Below are 15,601 nucleotides of genomic sequence, written 5' to 3' on the forward strand. Positions count from 1 at the left end.
TCTCTCTCTCTATATATATATATATATATATATATAGTAATTCGATATCTCTTTCGACATATTGTATTCTCATCAGAGCAATGTGCAAGATGATATTATATTTTACCAAAATTGTGTCCTATCGTTGGATAAAATAGAAAGAAAATTTTTTTAAAAATTTTGGGTTGAGGAATAATTCATGAGCGTTTTTATCAAAATTAAAAATGCATGCAAAAATAAAACGCATTGGCAAAATGTTTTATGTTATTAAAAAGAAATTTTAAAATTTCAATTTTATTGATATTTGCGTAATTTCAGATCAATATAACTTGCACAGAAAGGCGGTGAGCTTGCAGAATCGTTAGCATGCCGGGTGAAATGCTTAGCGGTATTTCGTCTGCCGTTACGTTCTGAGTTCAACTTCCGCTGAGGTCGACTTTGCCTTTCATACTTTCGGGGTCGATAAATTAAGTAACAGTTACGCACTGGGATCGATGTATATGTGTACCTATATCTGTGATCAGGTGTATGTATATGTATACATACATATTTATTTATTTATATAATTATAGTAGAAACTTATAGAAAAATAAAAGACGAAGACAGGTATATGAACAACAAGGAAGTGTATTAGTTTGACGCTCGGCAAAATGAAAAAGTCTTTTATATTTCGAGTCTACACTCATCAACTGAAAAGATTAAGAGAACATAAACAGAGAAAGAATGAAAGAAACGTATAGATTTCAGCGGTCCAGCATGGCGAATGATTGGGAAAAAGTTTGAAAGCAAGGGAGATAATAAAGTGCTTGTGATCCTAAAAGAAGGTGAGCTTGCGTGTGTGGATATGTCAGAATGGTGTGTGTGTGTGTATGTGTGTGTGCATTGTGTGTGTAGCAGTTGAGGTGTGCTTTTTCACGTCGTGTGTGCACATGTGTGTGTGTCTCTCTCTCTTTCCGACCAAACATTGTGCATGTGTATGGTGTATATATGTGGGCGAAAGTTATCTTTGTCTGTGTATGTTGTGTGTGTTAAAGCGTGTTGCGTGTTTATGTAGATATTGCCTGTGTTCAGCTATTACGTGCTTGTGTGGGTGTGGTAGCATATATTGTCTGTGTTCGGGTATTATGTGCTTGTGAGGGTGTGGGAGTGTGCATGAGGGTGTGTGTACTTAGTTAAACAGTGTGTGTGAAAACTCATGTGGTGGTATGTGTGGGAATGCTATTGAAGATTGTGTGTGGGTGTGTGGATGATGGTGTGTGGTGTGGATGCTGAGAAGTGGTCAGTGTTAGAGTGTGTTTAGAGTGGTGTGGGTGCCATCAAATGAAAAGGAGGAAATGAGGAAGGCGCCAGATGAAAAGAAGATGCGTGTTGATCCTATGTGGCGCAAAAGAGCAAAGAGAGAAGATTAATTCTTGTTCACGGTGAAGGCGGGAGTCCGGATGGTCCTTGTGCAAAGATAGTCCGAACACAGACAGATGCTGTAACGAATGATAGGTAGAGCAAAAACGGTGTGAGACCGGGGTGTCATTGCCGAGTCTGATATCTCTGCAAACCGGTCAGCCAAGTGGTGTCCCGTTTGACCATTGTACAGAGAAGAAGAGAGAGAGAGAGCAGGAGATGCAGTAAATGACATTACTAGAAATGCAAGTAAAGGAGTCGATAATGTGATAGGGAAGATGATGGGTGCCTGTGAGGATGGTGGTGTTGGAGAGGTAGGGGCTGGTGCGACAGCGTGGGTGAGAGCAGGAGAACGAGCCAGGCTAGGAGGTGGGGTCAGGTAAGGAACTGTGGACCGGGAGGTCTCGTAGGTTATGGGCTCGTTTTAAGGAGGGAAGGGATAGGTTGGGCAAAATGTGCGAGATGGAGGAGTCGGAGTGGAGTCGCCGGAAGGTTCGGAGAACGCTTCGTTGGAGGGGTAGAGTGGAATGTGGTAGGTGAGTGCGTGCGTATGTGTGTGCATTTGTATGTATTTGTGTGTGTGTATGAGTGTATGTATCTATTTTCGTATGTAGGCATATATGCATACCTGTAGGCACAAATGTGTGTATGCATATTTGCGTGTATATGCGTATATGGCGATATATCTGTTTGTGAGTATGTGCGCTTTTAGATAAGCGTCTGCATTAGATATATAAAGCATTAAAAAAATGGGAAATATATTTCAGAAATATTTGACATAGAATTATTTCACATCCATAAAAGAAATTAGTGCAATTAAAATTCGAACACGTGCTAAATTTCAAAATAATTGTTGGTCAGTGTCACGAAGCCTTTGTGATACTTGTAGCTTCCAGATAGAAACACCGTTGTGACAATGAAGTTATTTTCAAAACCATTGCTAATACAAAGTTAATCGGGGAACTTATATATTTCCAATATATATTATGGACAACCTAGGATATCTTTCGAAATGAGAAGAATGTCTCAGATTTCTGTAAATCCTGCAACAAAAAACACATATATTTTCTCTGTGCGTGTAAATATATGCGCGCGCGTGCGCGTGTATATCTGTGTGTGCGCGTGTGTGTATATATCTGTGTGTGCGCGTGAGAGTGTATGTATGTGTGTGTGTAGCGTATGTGGGCCAGTATTTCTGTACGTGTGCCTGTTCACGTGTATCTGTACATGTGCGTGTGAATGTGTGCGTATGCGTGTGTAGGTCAGGAGGTGTGTACGTTTGTGTGTACATACGCGTGTACATGTGTGTGTGAGTGTGAGTGTGTGTGTGTGAGAGCGCGTGTACGTATGTTTATACGTGTGTGCGTAAGCAGGTCTCAGTGTCTGTGTGTCAATGTATGTGCGTGTCTGTGTGTGTATACATGTGTATACACGTGTATGAGTGTAGGGGCATGTGAGTGCGTTTAAATGTATGTGTTTACCTGGAGCGCAAGAACATGTTTGCAGGTGCGCGCTGGTGTGTATATAGGTGTGTAGCTGTGTGTGCCACATGTGTATGCGAACTTGTGTTTGTGTATTTGTATGTATGCAAGTGTGTGTAATGATGTGTTAACCCGCGTGTGTTCTCGTATATGTACGTGTGTGTGTGTGTGTGTGTGTGTGTGTGTGTGTGTGTGTGTGTGTGTGTGTGTGTGTAGCTGTGTGTGTTTACGTGTGTAAGTATTTGTGTGAGTGTGTGCATGAGAGTTTGTGTGTAGGCGTTTGCATATGTGTAGGTGTGTGCGTATGTGGGTGCATTCATGTGAAGAATATATTTTAAAACATTCTTTCCAAAATCAGTACTTTAGAGCTATTTCACAGTCTGAGTAATATCTGAATCCTACACATCCCAGAGTTTCCATGCATTTGATTGCACACGCCATTCTGCCATCGACAAATTTGAATGTTATCATCATTATGTCGCCAAATGTATTCTGTTGACCCTTAAAACGAGCACTCCTCTTCATAGAGTCACTGCTAAGAGCGCTTCTCTCTGTAAAAATAGGAAAAGAAGGAACATCTGTTACAAAATTCTGTATTTATATTCGTGAATGTTCATATATCTACGCCTTCATTCATTTAAAAACACATACACGCGCCCATACATGCAGACTCAGATGTATTTTTATTCATATACTATCTATCTATCTATCTATCTATCTATCTGTCTGTCTATCTATCTATCTATCTATCTATCTATCTATCTATCTATCTATCTATCTATCTGTCTATCTATCTATCTATCTATCTATCTATCTATCTGTCTGTCTATCTATCTATCTATCTATCTATCTATCTATCTATCTATCTATCTATCTATCTATCTATAACGCCACGATGCCAAATTGCTAACACCACGATGACAAATTTTGTCCATTTTCATGAAGAGTTTCTATTAGTTACATTTGAAGCTTTCTTTGAAGAGTCAGGTGTCAATTTTCCTGGAAGAAAGGAGTGGCTGTGTGGTAAGTAGCTTGCTTACCAACCACTGAACCACATGGCTCCGGGTTCAGTCCCACTGCATGGCATCTTGGGCAAGTGTCTTCTACTATAGCCTCGGGCCGACCAAAGCCTTGTGAGTCAGAAGAGTTCGGAGACAGGGGACATTTCTTCACATTTCCAGGGTGATGCCCGTCATCGGTCTTCCAGATCGCGCATCGTCTTCCGGAGATCTTCTTCCGCTTTTGAAGCGCCCATGCCACTCGAAACATTGCGTTTGACGCTTGCCTCGTCAGCCTGTAATCTTGACGAAGTATGCTCAATGTCTCGGTAGCAGACATCCTAAGTTTAACGCAAACTTTCATGTTGACTCTTTGTCCCGACTTCCTGTCAATGACAAAAATCACAGACTACAACATACACGTGATTGCGAAAACGCAAATTTCACACTTTGTGAAGTAAACACAGCGATCTCTCTCGGTACACTGCCTCATGAAGGACACTACGAGCTCTCACTGCGCACGCAACCATGTACTGAGACTTGTTAGTACGCTACAGAACTAGTCCGAAATTTTTGGATGCCACTTTATATATATATATATATATATATATATATATATATATATATATATATATATATATATACATATATATATATATGTATATATATGTGTGTGTGTGTGTGCGTGTGTGCTTGAGTGTGTGTCTATGTTGTTTGTATGCGTGAGTTTGATAAGATATATCTCTATATAACTTTTAATAATACTTAGAAGGATTAGAGACGCCATTATGAGGCAAATGAAAACTGAAATTTCCCAAAGTTTCGTATTTAATATTTCTCAAAGAGAATTCGTGAGTTATGTTCAAAGATGGTACAAATGCATCACCTGGGTGAAGATTCTTGTGAGTAGTACATTGGTATAGGGGAAGTGCTGCTTTGTCAATATGGGTATCTTCAATGACCAATGTCAGTTAATAAAAAAGTTATGCCCACATTTACCTTACTTTCGAAACATCCGTGTTTGTATATGCATACATTTGTATGTGTGTGTGTTGTATGCTTGTATTATGTCTGTGCGCGTCTCTATATATTTGTAGAGAACATACTGACGCAGGGGTTATAATAAACTTAATTAATCGAACCTGAAAAAGTACTGGACACGATAATTAAAGCTTAAAAAATCTAAAGTTAGAAGTGGAAAATAAGCAGGGAAAATTTAGAGAAAAATATGGTGTCTTAGGGAAGCAAGCTTGTAACGTCACTAAATTGAAATGCCTTTTCTCTCTCATTTTGTGCTCTCCCATGTTATCAACTTAAGGCCATACCGAACGTTCTACGGTCATTTAAATGAGAATATTATCGCTCCTGTGCAAGAATCTCTCTTTCTAGTCTACTCTTTGTACCGGCATCGCTTCTTAGAGACAAAGAGTAAATATTACTGAAATCAAAATTGAGATGCATAAAATATAAATATTAAATTATTTATATGTATAAAAAATAAAGTAAAATAAATTTTATCAATTGACAAGAAATAAATTTTATAGAATGCCAATGAAGAATTCCAAATATAGGACACCAACACAAAGAAAGTAACATTACAGAAGTTAAATGGATCTAATGTGAAACAGAATAGCAAATATCAGTCAACCTGTTACAAATAAAACGATCGGATAGCGTCCACATTGTCATTGAGATCTTTTATTTAAGTGCGACTAAAATAAAAATGATACAGAAATAATTTACTGGAAACTTCATCTTACCCCCTATCATACTGAGATGAAATAGAAATTTCACATGACATCCGTTTTTGTTCATATTCACCAAAACTTCCATTTCGTTGTCAAACCTGTCTGAAATACAACGTCGTAATTTTACTATTAATTGTGTATAAACGTATACTTAAAATACATACACCATCGCTTGATTTACCATTAAGCATAACAAGTACCTTCTTCAGGCATAAAGTGAAGGAGGGTACCACGAAATGCTAAACTGTTTAAGGCACAAAAGAAATCTGTTTAAACTTGCTAAAATATATTCAAAGTGGTTCATATGATTGGAAAAATTTATTTTATTATTTATTATTGTTTATATTTTGAATTAGATACACATTGGAGCACCGATATCATTTAAGTGCTTAGGGTCTCTATGGGTCTAAATCGGAACCTGAGATACACCAACACACTCCCATACATACACTACAATTTAAAACTTAAACCTAAGCCAACCACATTGTAGTCTTTGTAGCCATATCAAGTTACTAAATCTCCCCTAATACACTTTTATCTCAAAAACTTTCGTAACCTAACTAAATAACATTACCCAGACATAAACTTAGTTCGTTTCAGACCATATCCACGATCGAATCTTGAACAAAGTCGTATGGAATGCTAACCACTAGAAAATAATTGGATTCAAGTGCAATTGAATCTATTAATTCTATGCAGCAGAGTGGAGGCGCAATGGCCCAGTGGTTAGGGCAGAGGACTCGCGGTCGTAGGATCGCGGTTTCGATTCCCAGACCGGGCGTTGTGAGTGTTTATTGAGTGAAAACACCTATAGCTCCACGAGGCTCCGGCAGGGAATGGTGACGAACCCTGCTGTACTCTTTCACCACAACTTTCTCTCACTCTTACTTCCTGTTTCTGTTGTGCCTGTAATTCAAAGGGTCAGCCTTGTCACACTGTGTGTCACGTTGAATATCCCCGAGAACTACGTTAAGGGTAGACGTGTCTGTGGAGTGCTCAGTCACTTGCACGTTAATTTCAAGAGCAGGCTGTTTCGTTGATCGGATCAACTGGAACCCTCGACGTCGTAAGCGACGGAGTGCCAACATGCAGCAGAAATGTACGCCGAACAAATTTAATCTAAATATGTTGTATAATTGACTGTAGGAATAAAATATGTAGTTGTATTAATCTGTGTATTAATCTCCGTATTCATAATCCAGCGAAGCGAAACCATGATTTGTCTATCGGTGAATTACAGTGCGATTTTTCACGCTAGGTAATCCGAGTTGGTCCTTACAACTTGATGTGGTTAGCCTGAATCCGGATTATAACCGAGTGCTTGTACGGTACCCATCTGGATAATTTATGTGTGTGGATGTGGGTTTGTCTACGTATGTGTGTGTGTATTAATACTAATAATAAGGTTATTACAAAGTGGCATAGTATTACCTTTTGCTCCTTTATATATATATATATATATGTGTGTGTGTGTGTGTGTGTATGTATATATACATGTATATATATATATATATATATATATAACCACAAAAATATACACACACACATATATATATGTATATAATGTGTATAATACATATGATGTATATAATGTATGTGTGGGTGAGAGAGAGAGAGAGGGGGGAGGGAGAGATAGAGTGTGTGTACATACATTGTATACATGTATATATACATATATATGTATACATATACGTATGTGTAGAATTTTGCATGAGAATGGAAGGTTGGATTGGATAGATCGACAGACAGACTAAAACGTTGGCTTACATCTATCTATTTCAGTGTATATCCAGTTATTCGGTTGTAATGTGATAATGGCACTCCTGGAAGTTCTGTGACTCAGGTAGCATGTGGATGTGTCTGTGTCATAGTTGGTAGAATAACACGAAGCATTGTCTTTACAAGCTTTCATACAAAAAAAGTAAGTTTTCGGCTCTGGCTCGGGGATATTTTCTGCACTTGGAAGCATACCACCGTAAATAACGTTGACTGGACATTTCACTGTCACGAAAAAAAAAAAAAACCAAAATAAATAAATAAATAAATGAATAAATAAATAAAATCATTTATAAAAATAAATACAATCAATTACAAATTTGTAATTTGTAATAACAACAATTACAAAAAGTACTCGCGTGGTACTTTTTTCATCGACGCCGAAAGGATGAACGGCAAAAATCAACCTCGGCAGAATTTGAGCTCAGAACGTAAGGACGAACGAAATACTGCTAAGCGTTATGCTAATGGGCTTCGTATATTTCTACCCCAGTGTCACTTTGATGGCATGCACTGCTCTCTCTCTTAAAAATAATAATAATGATGATGATGTTGATGATGATGATGATGATGATGATGATGATGATGATGATGATGAAGAAGAAGAAGAAGAAGAAGAAGAAGAAGAAGAAGAAGAAGAAGAAGAAGAAGAAGAAGAAGAAACAACAAGAATATTTACCTGATCTTATTTTCTGATAGTAGTTGTAATCTGATGCACTAATAAGTCTGACTTTGCCAGTCCATGTCGGGTACAGTAAACATCTGGATATCGATTCGTTGATAGCAAAAGAATAACATGTTAGCACTTTCAAACATTCATTTGCACACTCTGAAATTGTTAGTGTCTTTGGTTCTTTCTTAATAGTCGAAGGGAATTGAGCATTGAGGACTTTCACGAATTTATTTCTACCTGGAAAATCCGATTCTGTAACAATATAGGATATTATACACAAAATATGATACGACAAAATGTTTGATCAAACTGAAAAAAGCCTGTCGTATACATGTATATGTATATGTATGTGTGTGTGTGTTTGTGTGTGTGTGTTTGTCCCCCCAACATCACTTGACAACCGATGCTGGTATGTTTACGTCCCCGTAACTTAGCGGTTCGGCAAAAAGAGACCGAGAGAATAAGTACTAGGCTTCCAAAGAATAAGTCCTGGGGTCGATTTGCTCGACTAAAGGCGGTGCTCCAGCATGGCCGCAGTCAAATGACTGAAACAAGTAAAGAGTGTTTGTGTTCGCTAACTTATGTAAGAGTGTACATGTGTATTCGTATGTATATGTGCACATACATATTTATATATAAATATCTATGTAAATGAATATATGTTTGTATATATTTGAGAAAAATTATATCAATATATCTTGTCTGTTGAAAATCCATATTTCTTGCAACTGTAGATAGCGCTGTATTTAAATAGATGCAATACTTGCATTGTTCAATTCAATGGAGCCTCTTAAAACGGTCGTATTGCACTAATACTTGATATCCTGTTACTTATTTTGATTATATATATATATGTATATATTACAAGGAAAAAGTTAACAAAAACCAAGGCAGAACGAGTATCTCAATTCGTTTAGAATAATCTAACTAGGTTAAGGTGAATTTGAAGTTTTACAGCTGTCTCTGGGATATCCCATGTGATAGGCTAGCGTGTCCGTACACTGGGTGTTCTATCATCAGAGACAGAGTGAGTATGTATGAAAGTTCTAGACAGGGAAATTCATAGTTTTATAAGGAATAAAATAGAAGAATAAAGAGTAAAAGTAGACAGAAGAATACAGACAGGAGAATAAATTTCACAACTCATCTTTTTCGAGAGGGAATGAGATTTTACCTAAGAGCCTATACGGACCAACCTCTAGACCCTCCGGAAAAGATGAGTAATCCAAGGTATTTTATTCCTTATAAACTGTGAACCTCCCTGTCCACAACTTTCAAACATACCTTGTCTCCGATGACGGAATACACAGTGTACAGGCATGCTATCCTATCACATGGGATAACCCAGAAACAGCTGTAAGGCTTCAAATTCACATTACCCTAATTAAATTATTCTAAATGACTTGAGTTACTCGCCTTGCTTTGGCTTTTGTTGTCCTTTTCTCTCTAATATAATATATACCGGCTAACACGGAAGACTAGTAGCGATCCGTAGCTCCAGCCTCAGCTGTGAACTTGGAACCTAACAGATGACTAGTTATAGCACTTACCCAGCGTACCTATATGCTTAGATCACTAGTGAACTAAACCCCTCATATTCTCTCTCCCTCTCTCTCTCAAATTATATATATATATATATATATATATATATATATATATGGTGGTTGTCTACTCCTTAAACAGAGTTTGACCACCTCCTGCACCTACACCTTAGCCCTTTCATGGCGTCTGATGTGGCTTTTTAAACCAGACAGTGTTTTGAAAAAACACCCACACAGATTGCACCTCTGATTTGCACTACCAATACCCGCAAGTAAGTTCTGCTCATTGTGGATCCTAACATATATATATATATATATACATATGTGTGTGTGTATGTGTATACGTTTATGAATTTGTGTTGGAAGATTCCCTGATGTGAAACCGTATGTTGAAACAGATACTGTTGTATTTCGATATGGTTATTTTGCTTTGTGACAAATAAACACACGCACTATATATTCGGAGCACATACGGAGGGAAAGTATTTCTCAATGTACATACCTGTACCTGCTCCCTGGGTCTTCAGTAATATATGAAACACTGAAATGAGAAGAGAAAATATATACAAATAAAATATGTAATTATCAAGTAACCGCTGAATCACGTTCGAAGAGCTATAACTTCTAGTTTTAGTGAGTTGAGATTTATTCACTAAGAGGAACTGATTTCTTTTCTAATTCTAAATATATATATTTGAGTTCGTATTCACGAAGAATTTCTAGTGAGGTTAGAATAGCATTGATTTTAATAAGTTGTTGTTTTTTTTTTGATAGTAAGAAGGGTAAATTTAATGAGCAAAATATATTTGGTTGAATCTATCATTTCTTCATATTTATAAGGCGATTTGTTTCTAGAATTGCGGCGATCGATAGAACATTTTCTGGTTTTGCTGAAGGACAGTCATTGTTAGTTTTTCGGTTTAATGTATATGTGTACTATGGGGCGGGTAGGGTTTGTGTTGTTACCTATAGCTGAGTTTGGAAATATTTCTAAACCGCCCCCCTCATGGTTACATAACACTCTAAACGCCCCCACCTCTATTTTTATGTATAAATAAATATATTATATTTTACTAATTTATATATACTATGAATCCTTTGATATTTAATATAATATTATATAATTTCGTATGTGTATTTGGTGTGCAAGATTCTTGATGTGGATACGTGTGTTGAAAGAAATACATTTAAACCTTGGGAGAGGCACTATGCCGGTAATAAACACATGTACTGGTCAGCCCTTTATTCATTTATAAACAGTATTTAGTTTTTAGTTTCTTTTTTTTTTTTTTGTTAAATCATTTCATTGCATTCTTGCAATCTCTTCAGTAACTTGTCTCTTCACTTCCATTTATTTTGAATGAATGATTTAGTGTTGTTTTGAAATTGTCCGGTATGAGCATGTGAGTGTGTGCACGCTCGTATGTGTTCATGCTTATATGTAAGCATGTGCGTCCATATGTGTGTTTGTTGAATTTCATTCATATCAGATAAGATAGAGACTTTGGACTTGGTTTTTGTTTCCTTTCTGTTATTTTCTGTTTTCTTCGTAAATGCATCTTTTTTATTTACGTTCACGTTCTGTATTTTATGTGTGAACAACATCTGCAACCATGGATAATTGTAAGGCTTTTATCTACGTGTAATTGCGATTCAAAATTGGTCGTGTTTCAGTTATGAGGACTGACTCTTGTATTTGCCGTAACGATGCGTCATCAGGGTGTCTAGACAGGATTTCTATGCTAACTCGGTCCAGTACACCACCACGTTGTTCTTTGAACATAAGTTATCAATGATACCATGAAAGGTGTATATGATACAAGATTTTTGCCAAAGACTATGCCAGTTAGTCTCTTAGTAAAAATAGCTGCCAAATATTTCTCAAATACTGTACATCGCGCAGCGCTAGAGCTGAAACACTTTAAAGATATTTAAAGATATCGTGCTTTAGAAAACTAAAACCTATTGAATAAAGCAGATTAAGGTATAGTATTCCTACTGGCTGATCAATGCTGGAATACATTTGAGCATAACTGGGTACCCAGTGGGCGCTGAGTTTGGGGCTACACAATAAGTGGTGGTGGGGTAGAACATCATATGACTTGTTTCATTTATTTGCTTCCTGAGTTCAAAGCTTGTCACACCGATTTTGCTATTTATCCATACGGTCAAGGTGAAAGAAATAGTAACGAAATTTGCCTCAAATCCTACGCAGCTGTTTCAAAAATATAGGGGCCGACTCGACAAGGTAGTTCTTGATACATTATACCTAACCTGATTCCGATGGAATGATCATAGCTGGAACGTCTTTTATAATAGATCTGCTGTATCAAACCTGACCCAAGGTTAAACAGCACCAAAAACAAAGAGCACAGATTTCAGCCTAAAGTTCTTCAATTTACCTGGGGAATCCTTTAAGGATACCTTCAGTCTGCTAGAAAGAGCAACTAAATCTCTCATTATTATGAATCCTAATATCACTTTTAAAGCCATGAAGGTCTCAAGGAATAATGTGCTTCTACATAGATTACGTCACAAGAAAGTCACCACAGAGTCAAATCTGCAACACATTTGGTTCTAAATCTGCGTGACCCAAGTTGATGAAGTATTGCACAAGAAAAACAACAACAACAACAACAACACAAAAAGAAAGCAAACAAGCAATAAAAGAAAGTGAACTTACCAAAATAAATTACAAGATGTTTCCACATGGTTGTTGTTGCTCTCGGTTAATTACTCAGTTCTTTGAAGGATCAGGGTTAAATTATTTTACTTCTATACTCTTTCTCTCTCTCTCTCTACTTCTCTCTTTCTCTCTCTGTATTTCTCTCTTTCTCAAACACTCTCGCTATCTGTACAAATAGATAGATAGATAGATAGATAGATAGATAGATAGATAAATATACAAAGGTAAAGATAAAGAGTGTGAAGAAGAACGAAGCTTTACGAGAGAACAGATTAAATAACTAGAAATGCGTACAATAATATACACCTTGTGCATGCATATAATAATATACCTACAGCTATCGATATATGCGTGCATACATATATACATACATGGCTACAAACATATATATATATATATACAATTATCGATATATACATGGGTGAATATATACATGTCAGTTTGAAAATATCTATGCGTGTTAGTATTGGCGATTTTGTGCGTGCATGCGTGTTTTCGTCACATCACTGCTTCCATATTCTTTTCATAAGATGTACTGGACTGATTTGTCTTAATCAGCATCGGCTATTTAATCAATTAAAAAACAAAAGCGGTTCAGCAGAATAAGATCGAAAGCTAGAGTTCAGGGACATATTCACATTTCTTGCTGTCGCACGCCTTTGAAGTGAATCATGAAGCAGAAATACCAAGCAATAAGGGAAACAAAAACGATATACATGTGTGCGTTTATATATGCATCTTTGTAATCTATGTATATATATATATATATGTATATATATATATATATATATATATATATATATATATATATATATATATATATATATATGTATATATATATATATATATATATATATATATATATATATATATATATATATATATATATATGTATATATATATGTATATATATATATATATATATATATATATATATATATATATATATATATATATATATATACATATATATATATACATATATATATAAATATATACAAATATATACATATATATACATATATATGTATACATATATATATATGTATGTACATATATATATATTTATATACGTACATGTATATACATGCATATATATATGTATACACACACACACACACACACACACACACACACACACACACACACATATGTATATATATATATATATATATATATATATATATATATATATATATATATATATATATATACATATATATATATATATATATATAAAACTTAGCAGTTTGGCAAAGTGACCGATAAAATTAATTATAGGCTTACAGAGAATAAGTCCGGGGTCGATTTCTTCACCGAAACTCTTTATGATTGTTCTCCAGCATGGCGCATGGCCAAACTCTAATGACGGAAACAAGTAACAATAACAATATATATATATATATATATATATATATATATATATATATATATATATATATATATATATATATATATATATATATATATATATATATATATATATATACAAATTAAAAGGGTAAAGGATTATCAATTTATTAATTTATTAATACATCAACAATTAATAATTTTTACCAAGCCCTTCGGTATGTAAGCACCATTATCGGTGGAGAGCTTATTTAAAAGTTCATATATATTTATAAACATAATTTAGGGATCAGCAAATATTTGCTTCACCAACAGATAGCATATCTGTTGGAGTCTCAGCTTTTTTAGCTGCTATTTCTGAACTTCGGTATGTGGTGAAGCAAATATTTGCTGATCCCTAAATTATGTTTATATATATATATATATATATATATATATATATATATATATATATATATATATATATATATATATATATATATATATATATATAGCAATAAGAAAATAGAGGGGAATATGTGGTACTCATCAACTTGCATTTGTATGTCAATTTATCAGGTTATTTTCCAACTAAGAGGACAATGAAAACAATATACACAAACATATGGCATATTGTGTCATATCAGCAATTAAAATTAATAAGGACATCTAGTGACCGAAGAAAGGACAATGTCTTACAGCTGTATATATATAGTTATCGCCAAGCCAACATGACAGTCCCAAAAATAGGACGAATGCTGCCGTTGATTAGCTCCAAGAGGCCATCGCCTCTAGCTAGCTATGTGATACACGAACCTGTGTCCATTATAACCTTCGAATAGGGAAGGTCAGTCGCTTCCCCTTTGCTGGTCTGGCATCTACAGACTAGTTTCAGGGTGTTTGCCCCTTATCAATGCAGAGCAGCCGAACCCAACAGGCGTCGCTACTAATCGTCTGTACGAGGATTATTTACCTAAATTCAGTGGAATGCATCCACTGGTTTTCATATATATATATATACCTCGTTCGGAGATTTATTATTGCTTATATATATATATATACCTCGTTCAGAGATTTATTATTGCTTATATATATATATATATATATATATATATGGTAAATGAAAGACGCAAAATGGAATATACGAGAATTTTTTTTATTAATCACGACAATTGTTTCGGCACGTCTAGCATCGATCCCTCATGGACCGTCCGGCAGTTCGGGAGCATCCGGCAGTTCGGGAGTATCCGGCAGTTCGGGAGCATCCGGCAGTGCTGATGTGTCTCATCAGGTGATAAATAGATATAACTCGTTAAAATGACAGTTCTGCAATGCATCTTTTCTTTTGTTGAAAGAAAAGCAGCAAAACAAAGAATATATCTTCATTTATATAGAATATCAAAAATAAAAGAGAATCAAAGATGCAGAAAAGAAACGAACACGCAATACAGCGAGAAACAGTATTTAAAATAGCCATTAATAGATAAAGGTGTATAAACGCCCACGTGCAAGCTTTTCTCACTATTGCGTGTTCCTTTACCATATACGTAACGAACACTATGAAAGTGACCGCGCTTTACCGGTAATCTACTATTCGTTTTATTATCTAATTTCTATGCATATTTTGAATGTATTTAGATAAAAACATCTGTATGAAAATGTTTAATATTTTCTTTATTTTTTTATTTTAAAGTGTGTGTGTATATATATATATATATATATATATATATATATATATATATATATATATATACCGGGTTCAGTCCCACTGCGTGGCACCTTGGGCAAGTGTCTTCTACTATAGCCTCGGGCCGACCAAAGCCTTGTGAGTGGATTTGGTAGACGGAAACTGAAAGAAGCCTGTCGTATATGTGTGTATATATGTATGTGTGTATATGTTTGCGTGTCTGTGTTTGTCCCCCCAACATCGCTTGACAACCGATTCTAGTGTGTTTACGTCCCCGTAACTTAGCGGTTCGGCAAAAGAGACGA

General features: G+C 35.5%; 1 protein-coding gene across 2 annotated transcripts in view; it reads right to left on the reverse strand.

Annotated features, from left to right (window-relative positions):
* Window positions 1-236: 236 nt before the first annotated feature.
* The window catches only part of LOC106868213 (uncharacterized), an 18,245-nt gene continuing 2,880 nt past the window's right edge, over window positions 237-15,601 (reverse strand). The window contains exons 2-7 of one of the 2 annotated variants that reach the window (XM_014913376.3): window positions 12,278-12,446; window positions 10,097-10,135; window positions 8,060-8,305; window positions 7,372-7,605; window positions 5,617-5,706; window positions 237-3,409 (exon numbers count right to left, since the gene is read on the reverse strand). In XM_014913376.3, coding sequence (XP_014768862.1) covers window positions 3,213-3,409; window positions 5,617-5,706; window positions 7,372-7,605; window positions 8,060-8,305; window positions 10,097-10,135; window positions 12,278-12,305 — 834 coding nt within the window. In that variant the 5' untranslated portion in view covers window positions 12,306-12,446 and the 3' untranslated portion in view covers window positions 237-3,212. The remainder of the gene's footprint in view (window positions 3,410-5,616; window positions 5,707-7,371; window positions 7,606-8,059; window positions 8,306-10,096; window positions 10,136-12,277; window positions 12,447-15,601) is intronic. The other variant, XM_014913377.3, reaches the window with a different exon arrangement.

The sequence above is a fragment of the Octopus bimaculoides genome, chromosome 16 (assembly GCF_046866305.1).
Source record: "Octopus bimaculoides isolate indiv1 chromosome 16, ASM4686630v1, whole genome shotgun sequence".
Lineage (NCBI taxonomy): Eukaryota > Metazoa > Mollusca > Cephalopoda > Octopoda > Octopodidae > Octopus > Octopus bimaculoides.